Source organism: Condylura cristata, unplaced genomic scaffold (assembly GCF_000260355.1).
Source record: "Condylura cristata isolate star-nosed mole 26May11 unplaced genomic scaffold, ConCri1.0 scaffold00025, whole genome shotgun sequence".
Classification (NCBI taxonomy): Eukaryota; Metazoa; Chordata; class Mammalia; order Eulipotyphla; family Talpidae; genus Condylura; species Condylura cristata.
In genome coordinates, this window is record NW_004567126.1 from 27,622,035 (window position 1) to 27,644,860 (window position 22,826).

Here is a 22,826-nt window from a genome sequence, read left to right on the forward strand (position 1 = left end):
CGTGCGTTCTTGGGGGCGCGCACGGCAGGCAGGTGGGTGGGGACGTGCGTTCTTGGGGGCGCGCACGGCAGGCAGGTGGGTGGGGACGTGCGTTCGTGGGGGCGCGCACGGCAGGCAGGTGGGTGGGTATGTGCGCGGGCCTGTGTGTCTGCGTGAGGGTGTGTGCATATGCACAGGTGTGAACGTGCCAAGGTGGAGAACAGCTGCTCCCAGAGAAACGGAATCTGGTTCACACTGACAGCAGCGAGCGCAGACGCCTGGCGTGTTCATGAAGCCCGGCGGAAGGGCGGCTCGGGCCTCGCTTCCAGAAGCCTCTCCCTCAGCCGCCGCACTGACGGCCGCCCGGCACTGGGCCAGCTCCGAAACCCGTCTTACCCTTCGCACCAACTTCCTTCCTCGGCACCACACCCCGGCTGGCCCGTGGCCTGCAGGACTGTGTCCTGAGGTCAGCTGCCCGGTCAGACCTTTACCCTGTGCTGAGATTTTGGTTTGACTGTCTTTCTGTTTTGACACAGTTTTGATTACAAGATGCTGCGAACAGCACAGTGCGCCCTGCCTACCCTTCCCCTGGCACCCCCAGATGGCTTTATGTGGCCACAGCCATGTGCGAAGTCAGAAAGCTCAAGTCCTTTATGCTCATTCTGTGCTCACCATAGCCTGTGAGTGGGTGACGCTGTGGTGGAGAGAGGAGGGGATTGAGGGGCAGAAATAAAGTCACCTCGGGCCCTCCCTGGTGGCACAGAATGTTAAAGCGCAGCACTGTGACGCTATCACCAGCCACTGCAGTGCAAGTTCGATCCCCGGCCGGGGGGGGGGGGGGGGGGGACCCACAGGCCGCAGCAGACCTCTCCTGTCTCCCCTCTGCTCCCCTCAGCATGTATGTTAGTATGTTAGTACAGCTGCCTTCTGCCGGCTCTGTCTCTGGTGAAGCCTCTTACCCCTGCACCTCTGGCCTGTACCCCAGTTCTGTGTGCATAAATAAATACATCTTTAAAAAAGTTATTCACGTATAAGCCGATTCCCACCATCAGTCAACACCTATCTAGTTTGAGAATGTGGCAGGCACAGAACTGAGCCTCTGGCCTAATTCTGCTTATATAGATTAATTCTAATTAAACAAAATCGAAAAGCCAGCTTTTCGGGTGCACTGGCCACGTTTCAAGCGCTCTGTGACGCACGTACTTGTGGTCGCCGGATTGGACCACGCGGATTTGAGGGACATTTCCCTCACCACAGACAGAACTCTGGGCAGAGCTGGCCTGGGGCTCTTGTGGGGTCGGGACTCTGGCCCCGAGGGGCCCGGGGCAGTGGCACTTGCCACATAGCTGCAGACCTGACATGTGGCCGTGGCTGCGGACACAGTGAAAGCAGCCGGCAGAATCCGCCAGAAGGGGCCAGACTGCGTCTCCCCAGATTTCTGAGCCGGAGCCCTAACCCTCTATTTGGAGACGGCATCTTTAAGGAGGGAGGGTTAGGCGAGGGCGCGTGGGTGAGGTCCCGGCCGTAGGGAGATGGCAGAGGTCTTTGGGTGTCCGAACCCAAGAGAGGCAAGACGACACCGGCTAGCTGGAGAGGGAACTCCCAGGGCAACCAACTCCACACCTTGACCGTGGACCCTGGCCTCTAGGACTGGGGGACAGTCTACCTTTAAGTGTGGGTCCCCCCAGGCCCCACAGCCTGCATGGGGGAGGGGAAGGGAGGGCTGTGGGGGCTGAGAGCTAGAGAGGGAGGAGGCCGGCCTGGTGTTCTCGCGGAGGAGACACCTGGGGCAGAGCCTTTGCATGTGGAGAGGTCTGCAGATAAGGGGGGGCCAGGCCGCCACCCCCGGGACCCCCCGGGACTTACAGCTCCACCACGGGCTTCCACAGAGAGTCGTAGTAGACCAGGAGAGGGCACCCCAGCTTCTCGTAGCGGTAAGTCACCACCAAGTCCTGGGAGGCCTTCTGTCCTTTAAAGTCGGGGTCATAGGCTTCCCTGTGGAGGAGCAGGGAGCAGGGTGGGGTGAGCTGCCTTCAGGTACCCCAGATGTCCCTGGCCTGGGTCTCTACAGAGGAGCGGCATCTGGGGACGCTCAGAACGAAACTGGGATCTCCCCTCCATGGTCGTTAACGTTGGGGGTCCACTTGGGGGGACCTTGCTGCCCACGTGCATTGCCAAACCTTATTCTGGAACTTTCTGTGAGGGTGTTTTTGGTGGTTGAGATTACCATTGGCATTGGTGGACTCTGGAGTAAGCAAATTACCCTTCCAAATGTGGGTGAAGTTGAAGGTCTCAATAGAGAAAAAGACTGACCAGCGCCTGCCCCCCAGAGCAAGCAGGGAGTCTGCTGGGAATGTTCCTGGGGCTGCAGCCTGCTGCTGTGAACTTGCCCCAGGAGGGGCTCTCGTGGCCGGTGCCCAGAAGGGCCGAGCCCCATTGCCTGCCTGGGAGTGGCACCTAGGACTGCCACGCTGCCTAAAGCTGCTTCCTCTGCCTGCCCTCCCACCTCAGTGATGCACCCCGCTAAGTCCACCAGCCAGATGTGACCTTCCCAGGGGTGGGGGTGTGCTGGGGGTGGGGCTGGCCCTCTGCGAAATCACTGACTATCCGAAGGTCAGCAGTCCCCTACCCGCTCCAGTCCCCACTGACCAGATGCAACTAGAAAACCATTCTTATGCGCCTTTGGCACACGGCGCCAAATGGTGGCGAGGGGGAGAGCAAGGCCATCCCGGGCTCACTTCTCGATGACGTAGGAGTAATTGTCCTGAAGGGCCACAGGATCGAGGATGCCTTTGTAGCAGGCCGAGACTTTGCTGCAAACAACAGAGGATGGTGAGAACCTCTCCTGACGGCACACTGAGCTCAGTGTTTTTTTTTTTTAAGATTTATTTATTTATGCACACAGAACTGGGGTACAGGCCAGAGGTGCAGGTACAGTGAGATGATTCACTGGAGACAGAGTGGGGAGCAGGACAGGCAGATTGATGAGGGGAGCAGCGGGCGGGTCAGCAGAGGTCTGCCACGCCATGTGGTCACCTCCGGGGCAGGCGGGGATCGAACTCATGCTGCAGTGGCTTTAGCTTCTCAGTGCTGTGCTTCAACCAGCTGCGCCACCAGGGAGGGCCCCGAACTCAGTTTTTTCCTTTGACCTTCTATACCCCTATGAGTTTGGTTTTCTGAGCCATTTCTTTTTTATTCACTGATTTCCCAAGAAGCTCCTAGCTCATCCTATATCTTCCTGTCACACCTAAAATCAGCCGCTTCCCCAAAGAGCCCCGATTCCTTGTCCTGGAAAGTGGTTTTGGAGGCTAAATCTGGGTGGGGTGTCGACTTGGAGGTGACTCCTCCGTTTCCGTCAGACCGTGCCCCCTGCCTCCCTGGGCAATGAGGCTCCTTTTGCCAACTGGCTCATGGCGTCTGTGTTCTTGGGCATCTGTCCCGTCACGTCACACTCATATTGTCCGTTCACGGCCTCGGCCGTCTTCACTGTCACGGCTGTGTCAAACACCATGCTCCGTTTCCCCACCCAGTGCTTTATTCTTAGGCCTCTGCTCTGCAAGGTGGCGCCAGAGAAGGGGTCGCCATCACCAGCTCCAGGTGGGAGCATGAGAAGACCTTGGCCTTCCCCTCAGGTGACTGTGGGGCTCTCGGGGCAGGCCCAGCCTTACCCAGGCAGGGGCACAGTAGGGGCTATGTAGGGCAGGAGCTGGCCACGCATCTGCTGCCCCTGTGGCTAGGCGACTGGCCACGTTGTGTTCGTGCCAGGCCAGCAGGACAGGCTTCCTCAGCTCCTCAGTGTACCAGAGCCCCCGGGCCGTCACAAGGCCTCGTCCACAGGGCGCCCTGCCGCTGGTGGGTACCATAACTTAGCACGTGTGGCTGCCTGATGGGGGCAATTCCTTTTCTTTTTTTGGAGTCTCCTGGCTGCAGCTGCCTGGGATAACTATGGGTACTGAAAGGCAAAATTCCCCAGAATTTTCTGCCAGAATTTAAACCAGGATTTAAACCCCCTGCATGATTTTAATTAAAATGAGCAATTAGGGGATGGAAAGGAAGAGATCCAAGAGGCAAATGATGAGGGAGGAGGGCGGGAAGGAGGCATCACCAGATAGGTGGAGGGAGGGAGGCCGTCTGCCAGAAGCTCCAAACAGCCTGCTAGTAGGATGACTGAACTGTCAGTGACGCAGGAACCAGACGTACAGCGACGCGCGGCCAGGGGGCGATGCCCACCCTCAGCTGTGCCCACCTGCGACCAAGCCATCCGCCGCCCCCCTCCACCCCAAAGGCAACATGCTTACTTCTGCACGATGATCTTTTTCTCCAAGTCACACCCGACTGAGATGATGGCCGACTGCAGAGGAGAGACACAGGGGAGCCAGTCGGGCCAGGCAAGGCGACCGTGGCCCAGTGTGCTGAAAACCCGCAGGGGCACACTCCGCCCTGGCTGCCCACACGGCTGCCAGGAGCCTGGGGCGCAAGGTCAGCATGGCTGGTGCCATCGGGCCTGTGCCCCGAGAGCCTGAGGGGCTGTGGGGTGCTGCTAGGTCACCCCATCACCAGCCCGCCTCTTAGTGCTGCAAAGGGACCGCAACTCAGCACGGTGCTGGGCACGAGGGGCGAGGGGTGGAAGGGCTGGATGAATGAGTGCCACGAAGAGGGAGCGAAGAGGAGAGGGGACGAGGACCGGGCGCCTGGGGCCTGAGGCACACGTTCCTCAGGCGGTGCGATGTTCCCTCGGCAGCAGCCGACAGACACCACACGCGTCCACGCACCGGCCACGCGCCGCCACAGCGGCGGCGCCATCCGTGATGCCCACGGAACGGAAGGAGCCTAAACCCCTTCCACAGGTGAGCTGGCTTCAGGCCACGAAATGTGTCAGTGAACTGAGAACAGCTGTTTTCGCTCAGAAACCATAGGACAGAGACTTGGTGTTGGAAACAGCTTTGTAGTAGGACAAATACACAAGGTTTCTATCGGTTTTTAAAACTGGAGTAAAATCCACAACACATGGGCGTGCTCAGCCACGTGAGCGCACACTCAGTGGCCTCAGCACAACGGCTCTTGTGGCCAGCCGCACCCGCCCTCCCCAGAACTTCCTCATCTTCCCAGACTGGAATCCTGTTCCCACTCCACACCCTCAGCCGGCTCCTCCCGCTAGGTCCACCTCTCTGGCTGATCCCCGAGGGGAGCTCACAGCCTGTGTCTCGCGTCTGGCACATTTCCTGAGTAGAGTGGCCTCGGGTCTCACCCCCGCTGTAGCCTGCGCCAGGATTTCCTTCCTCTTCCAGCCCGAATGCTGTTCCGTGTGGGGATGACCCACAGTTTGTTTATCTGTTTAGCTGTCGATGGACATGTAGCCTCCTTCCGCTTTTTTTGGCCATCGTGAATGACACCATTCTGAACACTGTATGTCGGAGTTCGTGTGTGTGTGGGTGGGGGCGGGTTATCTTTTGCGGACATCAAGGGGTGCTGTTATCTGAGTGGAGCAGAAGCTGGTCTGTAGATGCCCAGTAAGGAGTGGGACTGGGACCCCCAGATGCTGGGGCATCAGGGCAGCCCTGGGGGATAGTGACGAGGGGAGCCAGGGGCCTCGGCAACTGGGACAGGATCAATCGCATTTCCAGATTCTGAACTCAGGGAAAGGCCAACTGAGATCTGCGCTCGTCTCAGCACAGTGACAAAGAACACGGGACACCAGAAGTCTGGGACGTACCAGAGGCTTGAGGTCCACACATGTAATGTCCTTGTTGGCTATGTCCACAGTTATGGTGGACATTGTGGGTCTCCTTATGCTGCAAGGCAACGGAGGTGAGTGTTACCGCTACCGGTGCCCAGTAAAAAGTGAACTCATCCACCCATCCGTCCGCCCACTCCCAGAACATTAACGTAAAGCCTCTGCTCCCACGTGCTGGTCCTGCCTCCCCTCGAGTTTCTGTCTCTTCTACCAGCTTTGTTAATTTACATCTGATATATTGAGAAGAATGTCTGGTACTCAATTTTTTTAAATTTCCCCCTCCAGGGGAGGGAAATGCACTGGGTTATGGTGATGGCACATGGGTGATTTGGTGATGGGAAGCCCAAGGGGATTGCAACTGAGATGGAAAAATGCACAAGATGATGGGAAAATAAAGTATTATATATATACTATATATATATATCTATAAATTTCCCCCTCCAGGGCCCTCACAAGTGGTGTAACAGGTTACAGCGCAGCACTATGAAGCTGTGGCAGCCACCGCAGCACCAGTTCAATCCCCGGCCAGGGAGGGACCCACAGGGCCCAGCAGACTTCTCCTGTCTCCCCGCTGCTCCCCTCAGCAGTGTGTTTCAGTCCATCTGCCTGTTCTGCTCCCCACTCTGTGTCTGGTGAGTCCTCTCACCTCCGTACCCCTGGCCTGTACCCCGGTTCTTGTGTGCATAAATAAATAAATCTCTAAAAAACAATAAGATAAAATAAAAAATGCCCCCTCCCTCCATGCTCAATTTTATCGTCACCTATCTGCATGTTTTCTCATTTTCAATAGCTTCTGTAGCCTAATCTTTACCTTCCTTTTCCTTTTGCTTAATTATCTTTTGATCCTCGTCAGGATTATAGGGTTTTATCTTACACGGGCTGGAATCAGCCTTACTTTTCCTTTTGACATTTCAAAGTGCCTTTTGTTCCCTAGTGGCTTCAGGCTGTGTCCTCATGACCCCCTCTGCTCCCTTCCCTTTTGCTCTTCCCGCTGTGTCTCCGTTTTTACTTCATTTGTCTTCAGTCCATTCCTCACCTTCGGCCCCCCCCCCCCGCCCCCAATAATTAAAGTGCTTGGGATGCAAATTTTCTTAGTTTATTTTAATTGTATTTCACAAAGTCTTTCCTACATGGGTTTTTACATTTCCAGGTGAAGGGGAATTTCGTATTGGTGTGGTTTCTGGTCTCCTTTGGTTGTTGAGTTCTACTTTTATTGACACAAGTGCCTGGTTTGCATCCCCTCCTGCCGCAGGGTCTCTGCCCCGCCTCCCCTTCCTTCCTGGACACCTTTCCTTCCAGCTTGTTTTTCTTTTCCTTTTTTTTTTTTTTAAAAGATTTTTATTTATTCATGCATTCTGAACTGGGGTACAGGCCAGAGGTGCAGGGACAGTGAAAGGATTCACCAGAGACAGAGTGGGGAGCAGAACAGGTGGCTGAGGGGAGCAGCGGGGAGACAGGAGAGGTCTGCTGCGCCCTGTGGGTCCCTCCCTGGCCGGGGATCAAACTGGAGCTGCAGTGGCTGCGGCCGGCTTCACAGTCTGTGCTGCAAACTTCTGTGCCACCAGGGAGGCCCCTCCTTGTTAATGCCGCTCAGGTCATGTGGCACTGACCTCCTGAGCAGACTCCCTGTACCGTCCGGATGCCCCCCAGCCCCAATGGACTCTCAAAGGCCCTGGAACTTTCCCCGGCCTGTGGACCGGTGTTGGCCATTCTGTGCTGACTTTTATCATCCAACGCCTGCCCCAGTCCCTGGGAAGGGCTGCAGGCATGTGCCACGTAATGACACTGCTGTGAAAGGCACACAGACCCCACAAACATCCTGGGGCCACCTGCCACCTCCCAGGTGACACCGTACCTGGAGGTGAAGTTGGGGTCAGTCCTGCCCCAATGGTGCTGCTGCCGCAGAGAAATATTCTGTGGAGTTGAAAACATCTGCTCTGACTGGGGACAGTCTGGGGCGGTCCCCAGGTCGGGCTTCGGGGAGAGCTGGCGGGGGTAGGCTCAGGTGGTTGGAAGAAGTGGCCCCCAAACTGGCCTCCTTAGTTCTAGTCCCCCTGTCCATCACAGGATTCTGGAAGCTCAAGGAGATGGTCACCCTGAGCCCCATCTCCTCTCTCGGTCTGTCTTGGGGAGCCCCACTGAGGTGACTTTGTTCCCCTCACTTAGCTGTGATGTGACGAGGACGGGCCAAAGAGTGCGTTGCCAGGGGCCTCGGGCCTGGGGCAAGTCCGGACTCAGGGCCGTGAGCGGCCCCCTTGTGTCTGGGTTGTTCACCCCGTGGAGCCCTCAGACCCACGTTCGGTCACGCCCCTCCCCTGCTCTCACCTGCTTTGCCTCCGTCCCATGCGTCAGTTTACCCAACAAACCCAGGCTCGAGCCCTCCCCGGGCTGGCGGGGTCCCCGCTCACGTCGCCCACGCCTCTCCTGTGGGACACCTTGGCGATGTCACTTGTGTGGCTGCAGCCGCTTGGGGTGGGCAGGGCAAGGGCTCCTACGCCCGGTGCAGATGGCACAAGGAAGGGAAGGAGGCCGAAGGCCAGGACAGAGGCCACGGTGAGGCCACGGCCCCTGGCCCTCTGACGCTGAGCTGGGCCTGGCGCAGGGCCTCCACCTACCAGTCTGTACTTGGTGTTCCCGTCGTAGGTGTAGCCATCCTCGTAGATGAGGCTGTCCAGCCCCAGGGAGTGGGGGTTGCTCACCACTGCCTGGGGTGGGGTGGGCAGGGTGTCACTGTGTGCCAGCCAGCCTCAGTGCGCCTGCAGACTAGAGCTGAGGGTGGTCTGCAAGTGCGGCGGCCAGAAGTGCTCCTATGTGCCTCAGCCTCGCGGGTGGCTGCTGAATCTGGCACCGCAGACGCAAGCCCAGACCTGTTTGTTCCTGGGGCCCACCCTGCGGGGGCAGCCTGGAGGGGAGACCCCACCCAGCTGGAGCCGGGCTGTGTTGGGGGATTGGATGTGCCCCCCCCCATTCTTACACTAATCTCTGGGCCAGTTTCACCTTATTACTTGCACCTGAGGGTCCAGGCCGAGCCTGGGGCTTCAGGCCCAGGAACACCCACTGTTTCTCAGGTTCCTCCCTTGCCGTAAGCGCCAGGGAGCCCTCTCCGGACCATCACAGCCTCCCCAGGAAGCCGGGGGTTCCCAGAAGTGGGAGTGGCGGGCGGGACGCCTTGGTGAACAGGTAAGGAGAAGCCTTTACCAGAGGGGCGGGGGATTTGCCCGGCCGGGGTATCATGAGGGCCGTCAGTTCCAACTTGCTGTTCATGTCAATGGTGAACATTTTATTTTCGAATTCTCCTTGCAGAAGTTCTATCTAGGTAGAAAAGCAAAGAGAATGCAGTGAGTAAAATCCACCCCTGTCCCCACGTGGGAAGGGCAGTGCCTCCGCCCTGCCTGGGACCACCCCGGCCGACTGCGTGGTGATGGATATTAGTTAAGCTTACTGGAGTATCATCATTTTGCCATATATTCATATATCAAATACGTTATGCCTTACACCTGAGGGTACTACAATGTAACGTGTCAATTATATCTTGACAAAATTGAAAAAGTTAGTTTTAAAGAAATGCCATTGTGGTTGCCAAGAGCTAGGGAAGAGGGATTCTGGAGGCACCTAGAAAAGAGAGTGCCCTATCTCCATCCGAAGCTAGGGCCCTTGCAAAGTGAGCCGGCTCCTTGGGCAATCACCACTTTGCATGACCCTCGGACAGTGCGCAGGAGGGATTAGCCCCACCTGCTGTCCACGGGCGAGCGCTGATTGGCTCGTCCCCGCCACGTGACTGAGCTGGCGTGTGCGTGTCACGCTCTCTGAGCCAATGAGATGGGCTGAGACTGACGGGATTTCCCCCCCCCCCCCGACTTCTGCGAATCTGTGGCAAGAGACCCGTTCCGTGGCCCCTGGCGCCGTGTGCCGGTGCCAGTTCTAGCACTGGCTGTCCTCTGGCCACCACAGTGTGAGAGCCAGGAGCTTCCCAGAGGCAGCTAGACGGAGCTTCCGGATGAAGCGAGGCACCCACCGGTGCAGAGGAAGGCTGGCGTGGGGGGTTACGAGCAAGTCTCATCTGAAGTCTCCCTTTGGGCTCTTGCCTCGGTGAGTAACAGTTGCTTTTCTGACTTAAGTCCATCGGATTTGCATTTTCTATCACTTGCAGAATAATGTGTCCAAATCGATGCACATACATTTTCGCATTTCGTTCATTCCCTCTCCCCACCCCCTTTAATCATTCTGCTTAGCCAGGTTAAGGCGCATTCCCACAGCTTGGTGGATATCTCGACTGCAATTGAATCTCCTCTCCGGAGGCGCTTAGAAATAAATCACTAGGGGCCATAACATTTCACTGGCCTAGACTACTTGAAAAGGAAAGTAGATCTGCTAACTGCTTCTTACTTTAGTCACTTTTGGACCAGTTTGAGGCTTGGTTGATTTCCTCACTCCAAAAAGTGTGTAATAAAAGTAAAGGCTTCTTTTTGAAATAAGGGACATGAAGTGGTTCAAGATGAGGGTGGCAACCTTTCGGACCTCTGGAGGCTGGTTGTTGGAGTTAATCTAGCTGAAATTCAGCTATCACTGCGTAGCTGATACTTTTTCTGGCAGCCCATATAGGGTGGCAGCAGGTGCTGAACTCTGGGTTATTGGAACTTGTCTTTTTACAGAAGAGTGACTAGAACATTGATTTAAATAATCATCAGCACGTACATCACAAACTTCATTTCTGAGTTGGGGGCTCATGAGAATCCCCTGAATGTTCATGGGGCACTTCTGGAAATCAAACATTGCAAACAGCTGATCAGAAATTGGGGTCAGTATTTCCAGCTTCCCCACGTCAGTGAACATCAGAGTGGACTCTTGATTCCAGATGTTTTGGTCTGAAAACTAAGAGAAAAACAATTGATGTGATCAGATTATCCTGATTCTTTGCTTAAGATTTAAAATGTATTTTATGATTCAGATTTAAAGAAGTTAGACACTTCCGCCCCACAAGTCAAAGTCACAAGTGCACTGATTGAGACACCTACTTTTCAGGCTCTGTCAGTCCATGGTCATTAAATTAGTGCTGGAAGCCCAGTAATTTCCCCTCATCAGAGAGGGAAGAATTCCTTACTTATTCACAACTCATGGATCTTTTCGGAGAGTTAAACAAAAGCTATGGCGCTCTGAAAACACACTTGTCAGAGGAAAGTCAGAGTTAAGGTTTCACAGAGAGAGCTCCGTGCCTGCGCCCGCACCCAGGGTGGTGCCCGCTCTGTTGCCAGCCTCTGTCACCAGCGAGGTGCTGCAGAGCTCGGGGTCACACACACAGAGAAGCAGTCAGCACACCGGTGGGCGTCTCTGGCCCAGTGGCTAATGAGCCAGGGGCCGCTGGAAAGAGAGAGACGTGGGCTTCAGTTTCCCCACTTCCGGGAGGCAGACAACATTATCTCCTTCATGGGTTGTTGTAAGAACGAAATAGAATGAGGTATGTCAGTGTACGCGCAATGTGCACCATGATGCGAGATCATCCCTGTTTCCGACCTCTGGAACCTTGGGCAGGTGACCTGACCACCCTGCGCGTTCGTTTTTTCATCTGTCAAATGTGGACAACAAGGGTTCTCCGATGACGGTGGGGGGGGGGTTCCCGTAAAGTAACAGATAGATGGCACTTAAATTAACACTTGCAGATTCTATGTGCTAGGTTTTAGTTGCTGTTGTGACTTCAATAAATGTTAAAATTATGACTACTGTTAACATTACTAAATATTACATTTACATTACTAATTTAACTTTAAGGTAATGTTAACTTATTACTATTAAAATGTTACTACTACTTTGAGAACTAGAGTTATTTCTGGCCTTCAGAAAGAAGGTTGGAAGTTTGGGAACAATACCATTTATTCCTTACCGAATGGGAATAATCCTGCCTTGATTTTTACCTACTTTGATTAGAGGACTCGGCAGGATTCCCAGGCTGCCATAAAACAATTGATTTTCCTGAGTTAATACTGCCAGTTCGTTTTCATCTAGGAAAAACCAAACAAGACAAAAATTGAAACAAGTGTTGTTTCAGTGGATAAAAACACTAAACATCTAAAAAGTTGAAGTACAAAATAAATTGCCCCAAATTCCATCACATAGACGAGGCATCAGCAAATTTCTGCAAAGGACCAGAAAATATTTTCTGCCTTGTCAGTCATGTGATGGCTGTTGTAACTATTCACCTCTGTGAAAGCACATACAGGATAACACATAACCGAATGGGCATAAGTGTGCTTATTTTTTTAAAGGTTTATTTATTTATGCACACAGAACTGGGGTACAGGCAGGCCAGAGTTGCAGGGGTGGTGAGAGGATTCACTAGAGACCGAGTGGGGAGCAGAACAGGCAGATTTACTGAAACTACTGAGGGGAGCAGTGGGCAGGTCAGGAGAGGTCTGCTGTGCGGTGCGGATCTCCTCCCTGGCCAGGGATCGAACCTGTGCTGCAGTGGCTGTGGATGGTTTCACAGTGTTATGCTTTAACCCGCTGTACCACCAGGGAGGGCCCATGAGTGTGTTTCTATAAAACTTCACTAACAAAAATAAGTGACCCACAGACCATAGTTTGCGGACTCCTGAAATAAGTAACCACTGTTAATACTTTAATGAACATCCTTTCCAGTAGTTTTACATATTGGGGGATCATATTCTGGAACTCTTTAAATTGCTCTACAACTTAGTTTTTCCCTTTCTTTCCATGTACATGACTGCAATTGGCTGGCTGATGGGAGTGTAAACTGGTCCAGCCACCATGGGAAGCTGTGTGGTAGTTCCTCAAAACACGAAATATGAATCAGCCATATGATCTGCTTCTTCCACTCCTAGGAATCTACCAAAGGACAAAAACCCTCACTTGGAAAGAACCCACAAGCCTATGTTTATTGCAGCACTATTCATAATAGCCAAGATACAGAAACAACCTCCCCGCCCGAAAACAGATGGATGGAACAAGATGCGGTATATATATATATATATACACACACACAAAAGATAAACTCAAGACATTTCCAACAACTTGGATGGCGCTGGGAGGGGCAGCTACGCAAAATCAGTCAGAAGGAAAAAGTAAATACCAGATGATTTCACTTACATGCAGAATGCAGTGGTATTCTGAGAGAAACCAAACAAAGAATCAGAGAAAAGACAAAACTTGCAAGCTGACCACAGGTCCCAGGCAAAGGGCGGGGGAGCGGGAAGGGCCAGGGCAGAGGCAGGAGGAGCAGAGGGCCTGTGGGATGGATCACGGGAGCTGTGCTGGTGGGCAGCTACGGCACTGCGCCCGGGAAGCAGAATCAAACACTGGCCAAACGTTGGCAGTATGAAAGAAAATGAAGTTGTCCTAAATCAAAAACCAAAACAAAACCAGGACCAGGGCTCTCCCTGGTGGCGCAGCGGGTTAAAGCTCAACACCATAAAGCCATCTGCAGCCACTGCAGCCTACATTTGATCCCCAGCCAGGGAGGGCGCAGCAGACCTCTCCTGTCTCCCCACTGCTCCCCTCAGCAGTGGACTTCATCAGTTGCCTGTTCTGTTCCCCACCTGTCTCTGATGAATCCTCTCACCCCCACACCTCTGGCCTGAACCCCAGTTATATAGGCATAAATAAACTTGTATGTGAACGCTCATAGCAGCATGATTCATAACAACCCCAATGTAGGGGGAAAAAATGTCCATCAAGGGCCCTCCCTGGTGGTGCAGCGGGTTAAAGCACAGCACAAAGAAGCTTAAGCCTCTTCCACATGAGTTCGATTCCCGCCTGCCCCGGAGGTGACCACATGGTGCGGCAGACCTCTCCTGGCCCGCCTGCTGCTCCCCTCAGCAGTGTACTTCATCGATCTGCCTGTTCTGCTCCCCTCTCTGTCTCTGGTGAATCCTCTCACCCTCTGCATCTCTGGCCTGTACCCCAGTTCTGTATGAATAAATAAATTTTTAAAAAAAAATGTCCATCAGAAGCAATGGCTAAACAAATGCATAAACAAATACCCACACAATGGGGTGTTATTCAGACTGGAAGAGCTAACACGTGCTGCCACATAAGCGACCCTGGGGAACTTTAAGTCAAAGACCATTCGCGAAAGGCCACATATTGTATAGTTCCTTGTGTCTGTGTGTCTGGAAGTGCCGGTTCTACAGAGACAGGAAATGACTGGGAGGAGTGGGGGACTGTGGAGAGGTAGGAAAATGATACGGATCTCTTGTTGGGGTGATGAGACTGCTCTACTGTCAGTGATGGTGATGATTGCACAACTCTTTGCATCTACTAAAAACCACTGAACCATACACTTACAAATTAATTTTATGGCATAGGAATTATGTTTCAAAAAGCTGTAGCCAAGAAAATAATTCATCTGCTTACTCTCCCTCCTTGCTTATTTGGGCTACTCAAACAGAACACCAGGCTGCGTGACTCTTGCCATGTGCCCATTGGAGAAGGTGATTCCACTCGCCCAGATGTAGTCCACTGGACACCTAGGCTGTGTGTTGGGGCCACTGGGGCCACCCTTGTATATTGCTTGGTTGACTGGACCATAATTAGGTGGCACGGTCATCCTCATGAGTGTTGATTTAATTCCCCCCCTCATGTTCCTTTGAGCACTATTCACAAAGCCAAGACCTGGAAAGAACCCGCATGTCTACTGACAGGTGAATGGAGCAAGAAAACATCGTGTATGATTATTCAGCCATGGAATATTATTCAGCCCTGAAGCAGGAGGAACCCCACCATGGAACAAGACAGGTGAACCCTGAGGACATTATGCTCCGTGAAACAAGCCAGGCGCACACACTGTGTGATTCCACTTATAAACAGAATCTAAACTGTCAAACTCTTAGAAGCAGAGAATAGAGTAGGTGCCAAGGGTGGGGAGGGGGAAGGGAGTTGCTAGTCACTGATAACAATGTCCAGTCGTGCTTCCTAGATGAATACATCCTAGACGATGCTGTACAACACGTGCCTACAGTGGTGCTGCTCTGTGCACTTGGGAACTTGTTAAAAGGTGGAGCTCATGTTAAATGTTCTCAGCACAAAGTAACAGGAGTGATGAGCAATGCAAGTGACCCACAGCAGAGTGGCTCTCCCCGTGCAGCCCCGTGTCACCTGAGGACATTTCAGTCAAGAACAGACGAGATCTACAACAGGGGTCCCCACAGGCTGCACAGGCAGCTGCACCACATAGCCCCGGTGTGGAGGGCCGAACCACCTGGGTTTATGTCCTTCCACATAAAGAAGGCTCTGGCCTTCTCACAAGGTCACCCACTGACATATTTCCAGAACCTACCTCTATCGTGAAGTGATACATGGCAGTAATAGGACACCATGTATGTAAAAAATAAAAAGACCTATATAGATAATGTTACACATTTTCAGCAGATTCCCATTTAATATACACTGTGAGTCTCCCTACTAGCTGGCATTCCGAACAGTTGCTACCCCCTAGGAAAGCTGCAGAGAAGCTTGGATGTGGAGAGCTGGTCACAGGGACTTTGATTGCATTGTAATTTAAGAAAAACTTCAAAGGACCAGGCATCACTGGCATAATTATAAAGCCAATTTTATGGTAGTCACTTCTATAATTGAAAAATAATTTTAAATAGAAAAATGGACACAGTAGTTACAGCAAAATGATCAAGGGAAAGACTGATTCTTAAAAGGCACTTGAGCCTACCGTTTACTGCTCCACTTGCCTCAGTTTCCAAACTAGAATTAAAGTCAGGTGAAAAGTGATACTGGTGAATTTTGCCTGTGCTGACCAAAGTTGTTCAGGAAAACCAATTTGTCAGCAAACAAATTCCAAGGATGCCACCTTCTATGGACTGAACTGTGTCCCTCCCAGAAAGATGAGCTAGAGCCCTAACCCCCAGAACCTCAGGGTGTGACCTTGATGGGAAATGGTCTTTCCAGAAGTGTCAGGCTACGATTGTCATTATGGTGGTCCCAACCCAATCTGTGCCGTGTCCCTATAAAGGAGGCAACCCGGACCACCCACAGAGGATGGTGGAGACACAGGGAGTGGGCAGCCCTCAGTAGGCCCAGGGGAGAGGCCTGAGGTATATCCTGCGCTGGGCTTCCAGCACAGGCCTGGAAACTCTTGGATTTCAGGCGTCTGTCCTCCAGACCTGAGAGACATGTGTTGTCCTGCATCTCCACTGTGGGGCCTATGACAACGTTCCCTATTCCTCGCTGACACGGCTTTTGTTGCCTCAAGCCTCCCAGAATGTGTTTTGTGTTGTGTGTAGGGCAGGCTGGCTTAAGAAGCCAGGTATAAAATTCTTCTAGAAAGCTACCCGCAGGTCAGGCACGCACTGGCGGCAACATTGTGGATGGTGATGTTGGCTTCAAAGGTGGAGTAGAAGGAGCGGCCGGGTCTTTCCTGTATCCAGACGGGGCTGACGAGCTGACCTGGGAGACAACAGGCAGAATTGTGAGGACCGAGGCCCGAGCCGGAGAGGGGGCCTCACGTGAGACGCAGGCTGTGTCCCGTCACTCGGATAACTGCGAGGAAAGCACCGCCCTGAAACACAGCGGAAATCACCCTAAGGAATTCGCTTAGGGTTAAGAGGATGCAGCTGCCCTGAGCCGCTTCAGCACAAAAAGCGTGAGGAGTGGCTGTGGAGTTTATGAGAGAAAGCCCTTTTCGCCTTTTGGAGACATGATCCTGACAGAGTGTCTCACTTTCTAGCTGTGCACCGCCTAGCGATGGGCACACCCCAAGAAGTGCGTGGCTGGGGGACCGTGTCCTTGTGCAGACACCACACCTAGATGTGCTGTGCCAACACGCCCGGCTCAGTGGTGGAGCCTCCTGGGGCCACAGTGGAGAGCCCACGCGGACCAGAGAAATTGTCAAACACCACACGACTGGACGGCGAGTGTGTGAGGAACGAGGCACAGCTCTTTCTGGGGTGGGTTCCCCAATGAGTGAGCAGCTCCCAGCCCTTTCCATGCACTGGGGGAAGCAGCCGAGGTCAGGGGCCCGCCTGGTGCTGGGAGTAGCTATGGCTGTGGCCACACTCGTGGCCAAACCTGCACAGTGCTCCCGAGTGCTCCCGCCTTCGGGAGAGCTGCCCTTCGCTCTGCTCCTCGCCGTATGCCCGCCAGGGGGACGGTTGCTCCTAGCCAGGGCATCACCAGACTTCTTCCATAAGGCAGGCTGGGGGTGCTGGACCGTCTCCCCATATTGCTCCGGCCCAGAGGAGGTTCAGGCAGCTGGCCCTGCCCTCCTTCTGGAGTACCTGACCTTTCCCCCCAAACAAGATCTGAAGCTCCTGGACTGGAGATCTGGACTCTCTGTCCTGACTGTCCAGTGACTTCCTGCAGCGGTACTTGCCCCGGAATGTACCTGATCTCGCCCGAGTGTCCACAGACTTTCAGAACCTGACTACAGGGCCCTGGAGATTCCGTAAGGCAGGAGATAGGGAGGACCCGTGAGGACTGTGAAGGGAAGCTGGCTTGTCATCACTGTCCACTTGCGTTGGGGAGACAAGAGGGAGGCCATGCCCGGGCCCCCGCTCACCTGCATTCCGGGAGACCATCAGGCTCTTCTGAGACCAGAGGACGAGAATGCCTCTCTGGCCGGGGGTGAGGAGGATGTTGAGGGTCTCGTTGTAGTCAAAGGGCACCCCGTAACTGCGGTTCAGGGGGTAGTCAGAGTAGCCAAACATGGCCTGAGAAAGAAAGACTAATAAATCTTGAGTCATAAGAGCAATCACCGAGCCAGTAATTGTGGGGCGAAGGAACACCTCAGGGTCCACAGTCTTGGTTATTCAAACTTTCTCATCTAGCTATTGGTTGTCAACAGGGGTGTGGTTTTCCCCCAGAGGACGGTGAGCCACGTCTGAGGACGTGCATTGTCACGACTGGGGCTGCTGGCATGGAGCAGGTGGGTGTCAGGGACATTGCCCAGCGTGCCACGGCACTGGACTGGACTGTGCATAGGCTGCTAAATGTGGACCCGGCCAGCCCCACCGGACAGCCAGACTTCGGCATGCAATGTGCTGGGAGGCCGCGCGGTGGGGGAGGGGGGGAGGTCGGCAGCCCTGCTCAGCCCACCATGCTGGCCGGAGGGCACTGCAGACCCAGAGAGGCGCCCTCAGCCTGAGTAGCCCACGGGGCAACAACCAATGGAGCAAGTGCTTGCTCAGGCTTTAACCACTCAACTGCAGTGGGCAAGCAAGAGACTGGCGGGAGCCAGAGCTGCCTCCAGGGCTCTGGCCTGCCACACGGATGGTGACACCAGCAGGTGGGCCACGGGAGCAGCACAGGAGTGGCGCTCCGCTCCCTGGGGAGGACCCTGGGCCAAAGGCCCCTTCCTGGGCTGGGGGAGGAGGCCGAGGCACAGGCGCAGAGAATACTGAGCGCTGAGCGCCAGGTCCCGAGTGCTGCGTAAACCCAGGTGCGGGTACTGAGCCATGGAGAGAAGTGCCTGCCAAGTCGCCTCTCTCTCCAAAAGGCGGCCTGGCGCCCCTGCTGGGAGAGCTGAGAACAGAGAAAGAGGCGTGGAACAAGGACGCCTGAGCTCAGAACGCAAGTGCGCCGAGAGCGTGGCCGGCAGGTGCCTGCGCCTCACGAGGGCGCTGTACGTCAGAAACCCAGAAACCGGGGTGCGGGGCTGCAGCGGAATCTGGGGGAGGAGGGCCGCTTTCACCTTGGATGGATCCCTGCCAGGTGGCCTCACGATGCCAGCGGGCAGCGGGGAATCAGCAAGGCGTGGGCACGGGCTGGGCGTTTCAGCCGCCGAGTGCCTGGGCTCCCGGTGTGGCGGGCATCTGCGTGCCCAGGCCATGACAGCTCTTGCTCAGCAGGAAGGAGGCCAGCCCAACCAGGGGACCACTATCAGGCAGCTTCCAGAAGCTTCCTGCTGGGGGGCCGCCCCAAAATCCAGAGCTATGTATCCCACTCAATTTTTGAATACTGGGGTACTGACTGTATTTTTTTTCCTGACTGAATGTTTTCCCTTCCAGTGTAATGTGCACAGACTAGTGCCTCTTCCCTCTCCCTCAGCCCCCTCGGACTGACAGCTGGTTTGACACGAAGCATTTAAAATGATCTGTGCGCTATTAAGGAGCTATGCCCTACAAGTTATATTGTACCCCGAGGCTCAGCTGGGGTACAGACTGCTGAGGGTATGGGGAAGGGAGAGGGCCGGGGAGGGAGAGGACAGCCTATGCATGAATGGTGGGTGGGTGGGTAGGCAGATGGATGAGCTGATGGGTGGGGCTACACAGGAAGAGAGGGAGGGAGGAGGAGGAGGGGGAAGGAAAGAGGGGCTGGGCAGAATACTGGATATGTAAGTACACCCGAGCAAGGGAATGGAAAGCTAGATGGTTTCAGACAGGAAAGTCTAAGGCTGTGAGTTTTAACAAAAACAGGTTTGGGCCAAGGTCAATTTGCCATGCGGGTGCCGAGCTACTTACCTTCCCTTGTTCTACAAACAGCAGCCCAATCTGTGACAAGGAGTGGAAGTAGAAGATCCCGCCCACAGACCCCAATTTTTCTTCCTGCAAAACAGGTAAGAATATCACATTTGACTAACTTAAAAGCATGTTTTGTTCTGAACATAACCCCACATTATCTACCGAGTCAAAATGAAGACGAAGTCTTTTTCTAACACCATCTACCTCTATGGAAATGCAGCTTCTAGAGCAGAGCCTGATTCAAGACAGCTTTGTTTGGGTGTCGGAGAAAGCGCTCGAGGCTGCGGACTGCTAGAAACCTGCGCCTGTTTGCTTCGTTCCTGCCTGCATTCCTTTGCCTGGTTTCGGGCCAGCAGGAAGCGTGCGCAGCAGCCATGCTGGACCGTGAGGCCACGACCTCCAACTCGGGATAACGGGCAGGTCGCGTGGCCACCCGGCTGCTATCTCCAGGGGGAGAGAAAGGCACTACCTTATTTAAACCTGTTATTTGGGGGCGGGAGGCGGCTCCCCAATATACAGTTCTGTGGACTACATTGCCCCCCAAAGTCCTATGTAGTCACACCCACGACGACACATGCTCAACGATGAGCTCCACGTCCGAGTGACGACACGCCCCGCTCCTCCGGCCCTGGTGCGTAGCGGGCTGTCCCGTCTATAACTCTCCACACTGGCCGTCTGCCTCAACCGGCGTTTCTCAGGACACAGCCCTGGTGTTAAGTGACGCCTGGCTGTGCAGTCCCAGCCCCTGAGTTAGTCCATTCCGGCTGCTGTGACGAAATGCCACAGGCTGGGTGGCTTACAAATGACAGCAGTTGCTCACAGTTCGGGAGGCTGCGGTGCCGGCAGGGTTAAATGAGGACCCTCTTCTGGGTTGTGGCCTTCCTGTGGGGTCCTCACGGCAACCGAGCTAGCAGCTCTGATAAAGACACTCGTCCCACCCATGAGGGCTGCAACCTCGGGGTTTGAGGAGCCCGTGGGCACCACTTCTAATACCATCATAGCAGGCACTAAGATTTCAGCCTGAGAGCTGGGGGGTGGCGTGTTTCCTGAATAGTTGTTGCAGCTCCCCAGTGGAATGGTGTTTGGAGACGGGACTTTGGGGGGTGGCTAGTTTGGATTGGTCCTGTGAGCAATGCCCTCAGATGGGATTAGCGAGGCCAGAGAGCTCATTCTCTCTGACCCTCTCTCTCTGACTATCTCTTTCTCTCTCTGACCATCTCTTTCTCTCTCACTCTCTCTCTGTCTCTCTCTGTCTCTCTCTCTCACACACACACGCACGACACCCACAGGTTCTGGAGGTCAGAGGCTCACAGTGGTCAGGAACCAACTGGTTATTTTTACATCAATGTAGCGTTTTGTGTAGCACCTGCTTTTACAGTGCTCCCTTGGTGGGGCTATGATTCAGGGCTTTTTGTCCCCTTATCTAATTTCCTAGTCCCCCTAAGACAATTCTCTCACCTGGAATTGTTGCTACCCTCCTCGTCAGTTGGGCTCTTAAAGAAAGAAAAGCCCTTACTTACCTGATTTTGACAGACAGTTACTCCAACCCCATAAAACTATGTTTTTTTTTTTCAATGTTCACTTTACCAAATTGGACATACCTGTATTTCATTGGGTATCTTCTGGAATCCATATCCCTGAGTAGCTGAGATGTATATATTGGCCTTTAATATTTTCTCTCCAAGCAAATAAGCAAACACCACATCATTTATATCCTTGAAAAGAACACATCCATAAAGTGATCTCTTAAAAAGAGGTCCTCCCTGGTGGTGCAACTGTTTTGGACACAGCACTACAGGCTGGCCACAGCTGCTTCAATGCAAGTTCCATCCCCAGCCCCGGAGGTGATCCACAGAGCGTAGCAGACCTCTCCTGACCCGCCCGCTGCTCCCCTCAGCAGTGGACTTCATCAATCTGCCTGTCCTGCTCCCCACTCTGTCTCTGGTGAATCTTCTTACTCCCCACACCTCTGGCCTACACCCCAATTCTTGCATACATAAATAAATAAATATTTTTTAAAAGATGTAAAATACAACAGCTAGTATTTATATTGAAAGAAAAAAAAAGGAAAGACAGTGGAGATGCTGTTTTAAGCTACAAACCTTCAACTAGTAGATAACAGGTTCTGGAGATCTAATGCATAGCATAGTGATGACAGACACACAACATTAGAAACCTCAAAGTTGCTAAGAGTCTAGATCTTAATTGTTCCCACAAAGATGCACTTGTGGGCACTGGTAAGGAAATGGTAATTCGGTGTGGTGATGGAGGCATTAACTAAGGCTACCGTGGTCATCCTGTTGTAATATATAAAAGTATCAAATCAAATCACTGTCACCAACGCCGCAGTTTTGTATGTCCGTGACAGTCACTCTGCCATGGTGCAATGTGAGGACAATGGCACAGCCCGGACACCTCGGCGAGATAGGGCGCCTCCTGGGGTGATTCTGTTTATATGCAACATGTTGTTAAGGGACACATGAGTTTATTTTTTTAAGATTTATTTGTTTATTCATACAGAACTGAGGGACAGACCAGAGGTGCAGGGCAGTGAGAAGATTCATTGGAGACAAAGTGGGAAACAGAACAGGCAGATTAACAAAGTACACTGCTGAGGGGAGCAGCGGGGAGACACGCCCTGTGGGTCACCTCTGAGGCCAGGAATCGAACTTGCTCTGTAGCAGCTGCAGCTGGCTTGCAGTGCTGTGCTTTAACCTGTTGCGCCACCAGAGAAGGCCTATATCCCCATTTTTTTAAAAAAGGACATAAACAGAAGAGATGTTAAGGGTGTCCCAGAAAAGTGAAAACTTACAGCCACATGAAAATTTGTACATAAACGCTCACAGCAGCTTTACTTGTAATGCTCAAAATGCGGATTTGGCAAATCCACACCATGGACTATTGCCGAATGAAATGAATAAGCTGGAGATATCAACAACAAATGAGATGCCTCTTCAGAGAATTCTGCTGAGAAGGGCTAGTCAGAAGGTTGGCACAACATATGATGTTAGATTGATGTCACCGGGGCTGAGGGATGGAGTTACAGATAGCTCTGGGGAAACACGTGTATCCACATCAGTTTGCTGGGTTTAGTATATGTGCCCCTAAAAGATGTTTTGGTTGGGCCCTCCCTGGTGGCACAGTGAGTTAACAAGCAGCACTATGAAGCTATCCACAGCACTGCAGCATGAGTTCAATCCCCAGCCAGGGAGGTGACCCACAAGGCGCGGCAGGCCTCTCCTGACCCGCCCGCTGCTCCCCTCAGCAGTGTACTTCTGCCTGTTCTGCTCCCCACTCTGTCTCTTGTGAAGTCTTTCACCACCCACCCGGCACCTCTTGTGTGCATAAACGGATAAATCTTAAAAAAAAAAAAAAAAAAAAGGTGTTTTGGTCATTGCTAGGCCAGATATATAATGGTGGTGGCATTGACCTCTACCATCTATCCTAAGTGCACAGAGGCTGTGCCATATGGTCTGTGTAATTACCCCTGTGATGTTCACTCACTATGAAATTGCCTACTGACACATTTCTCTGACACTAGTGACTCACGACCATATTAGAGTTTTGCAGGTGTCACCACTGTGGGCAGCTGGGTAGAGGGATGTGGGCCTGAGTACTATATATTTTTTTGACATCCTGTAGACTTTCTGATTTTTTTAAACTTACAAGTTAAAAAAAGGACCTTGGGGGTG

At 53.2% G+C, this 22,826-nt stretch overlaps 1 protein-coding gene across 1 annotated transcript in view; it reads right to left on the reverse strand.

Annotated features, from left to right (window-relative positions):
* Positions 1 to 22,826, reverse strand: part of CATSPERD (catsper channel auxiliary subunit delta) — a 37,581-nt gene that overhangs the window by 3,001 nt on the left and 11,754 nt on the right. Inside the window, exons 7-19 of the mRNA XM_004688868.1 lie at positions 20,736 to 20,849; positions 19,135 to 19,218; positions 17,235 to 17,385; positions 16,028 to 16,123; positions 11,627 to 11,709; positions 10,409 to 10,585; positions 8,912 to 9,025; positions 8,329 to 8,418; positions 7,569 to 7,627; positions 5,693 to 5,771; positions 4,278 to 4,330; positions 2,718 to 2,792; positions 1,846 to 1,974 (exon numbers count right to left, since the gene is read on the reverse strand). Coding sequence (XP_004688925.1) covers positions 1,846 to 1,974; positions 2,718 to 2,792; positions 4,278 to 4,330; positions 5,693 to 5,771; positions 7,569 to 7,627; positions 8,329 to 8,418; positions 8,912 to 9,025; positions 10,409 to 10,585; positions 11,627 to 11,709; positions 16,028 to 16,123; positions 17,235 to 17,385; positions 19,135 to 19,218; positions 20,736 to 20,849 — 1,304 coding nt within the window. The remainder of the gene's footprint in view (positions 1 to 1,845; positions 1,975 to 2,717; positions 2,793 to 4,277; positions 4,331 to 5,692; positions 5,772 to 7,568; positions 7,628 to 8,328; positions 8,419 to 8,911; positions 9,026 to 10,408; positions 10,586 to 11,626; positions 11,710 to 16,027; positions 16,124 to 17,234; positions 17,386 to 19,134; positions 19,219 to 20,735; positions 20,850 to 22,826) is intronic.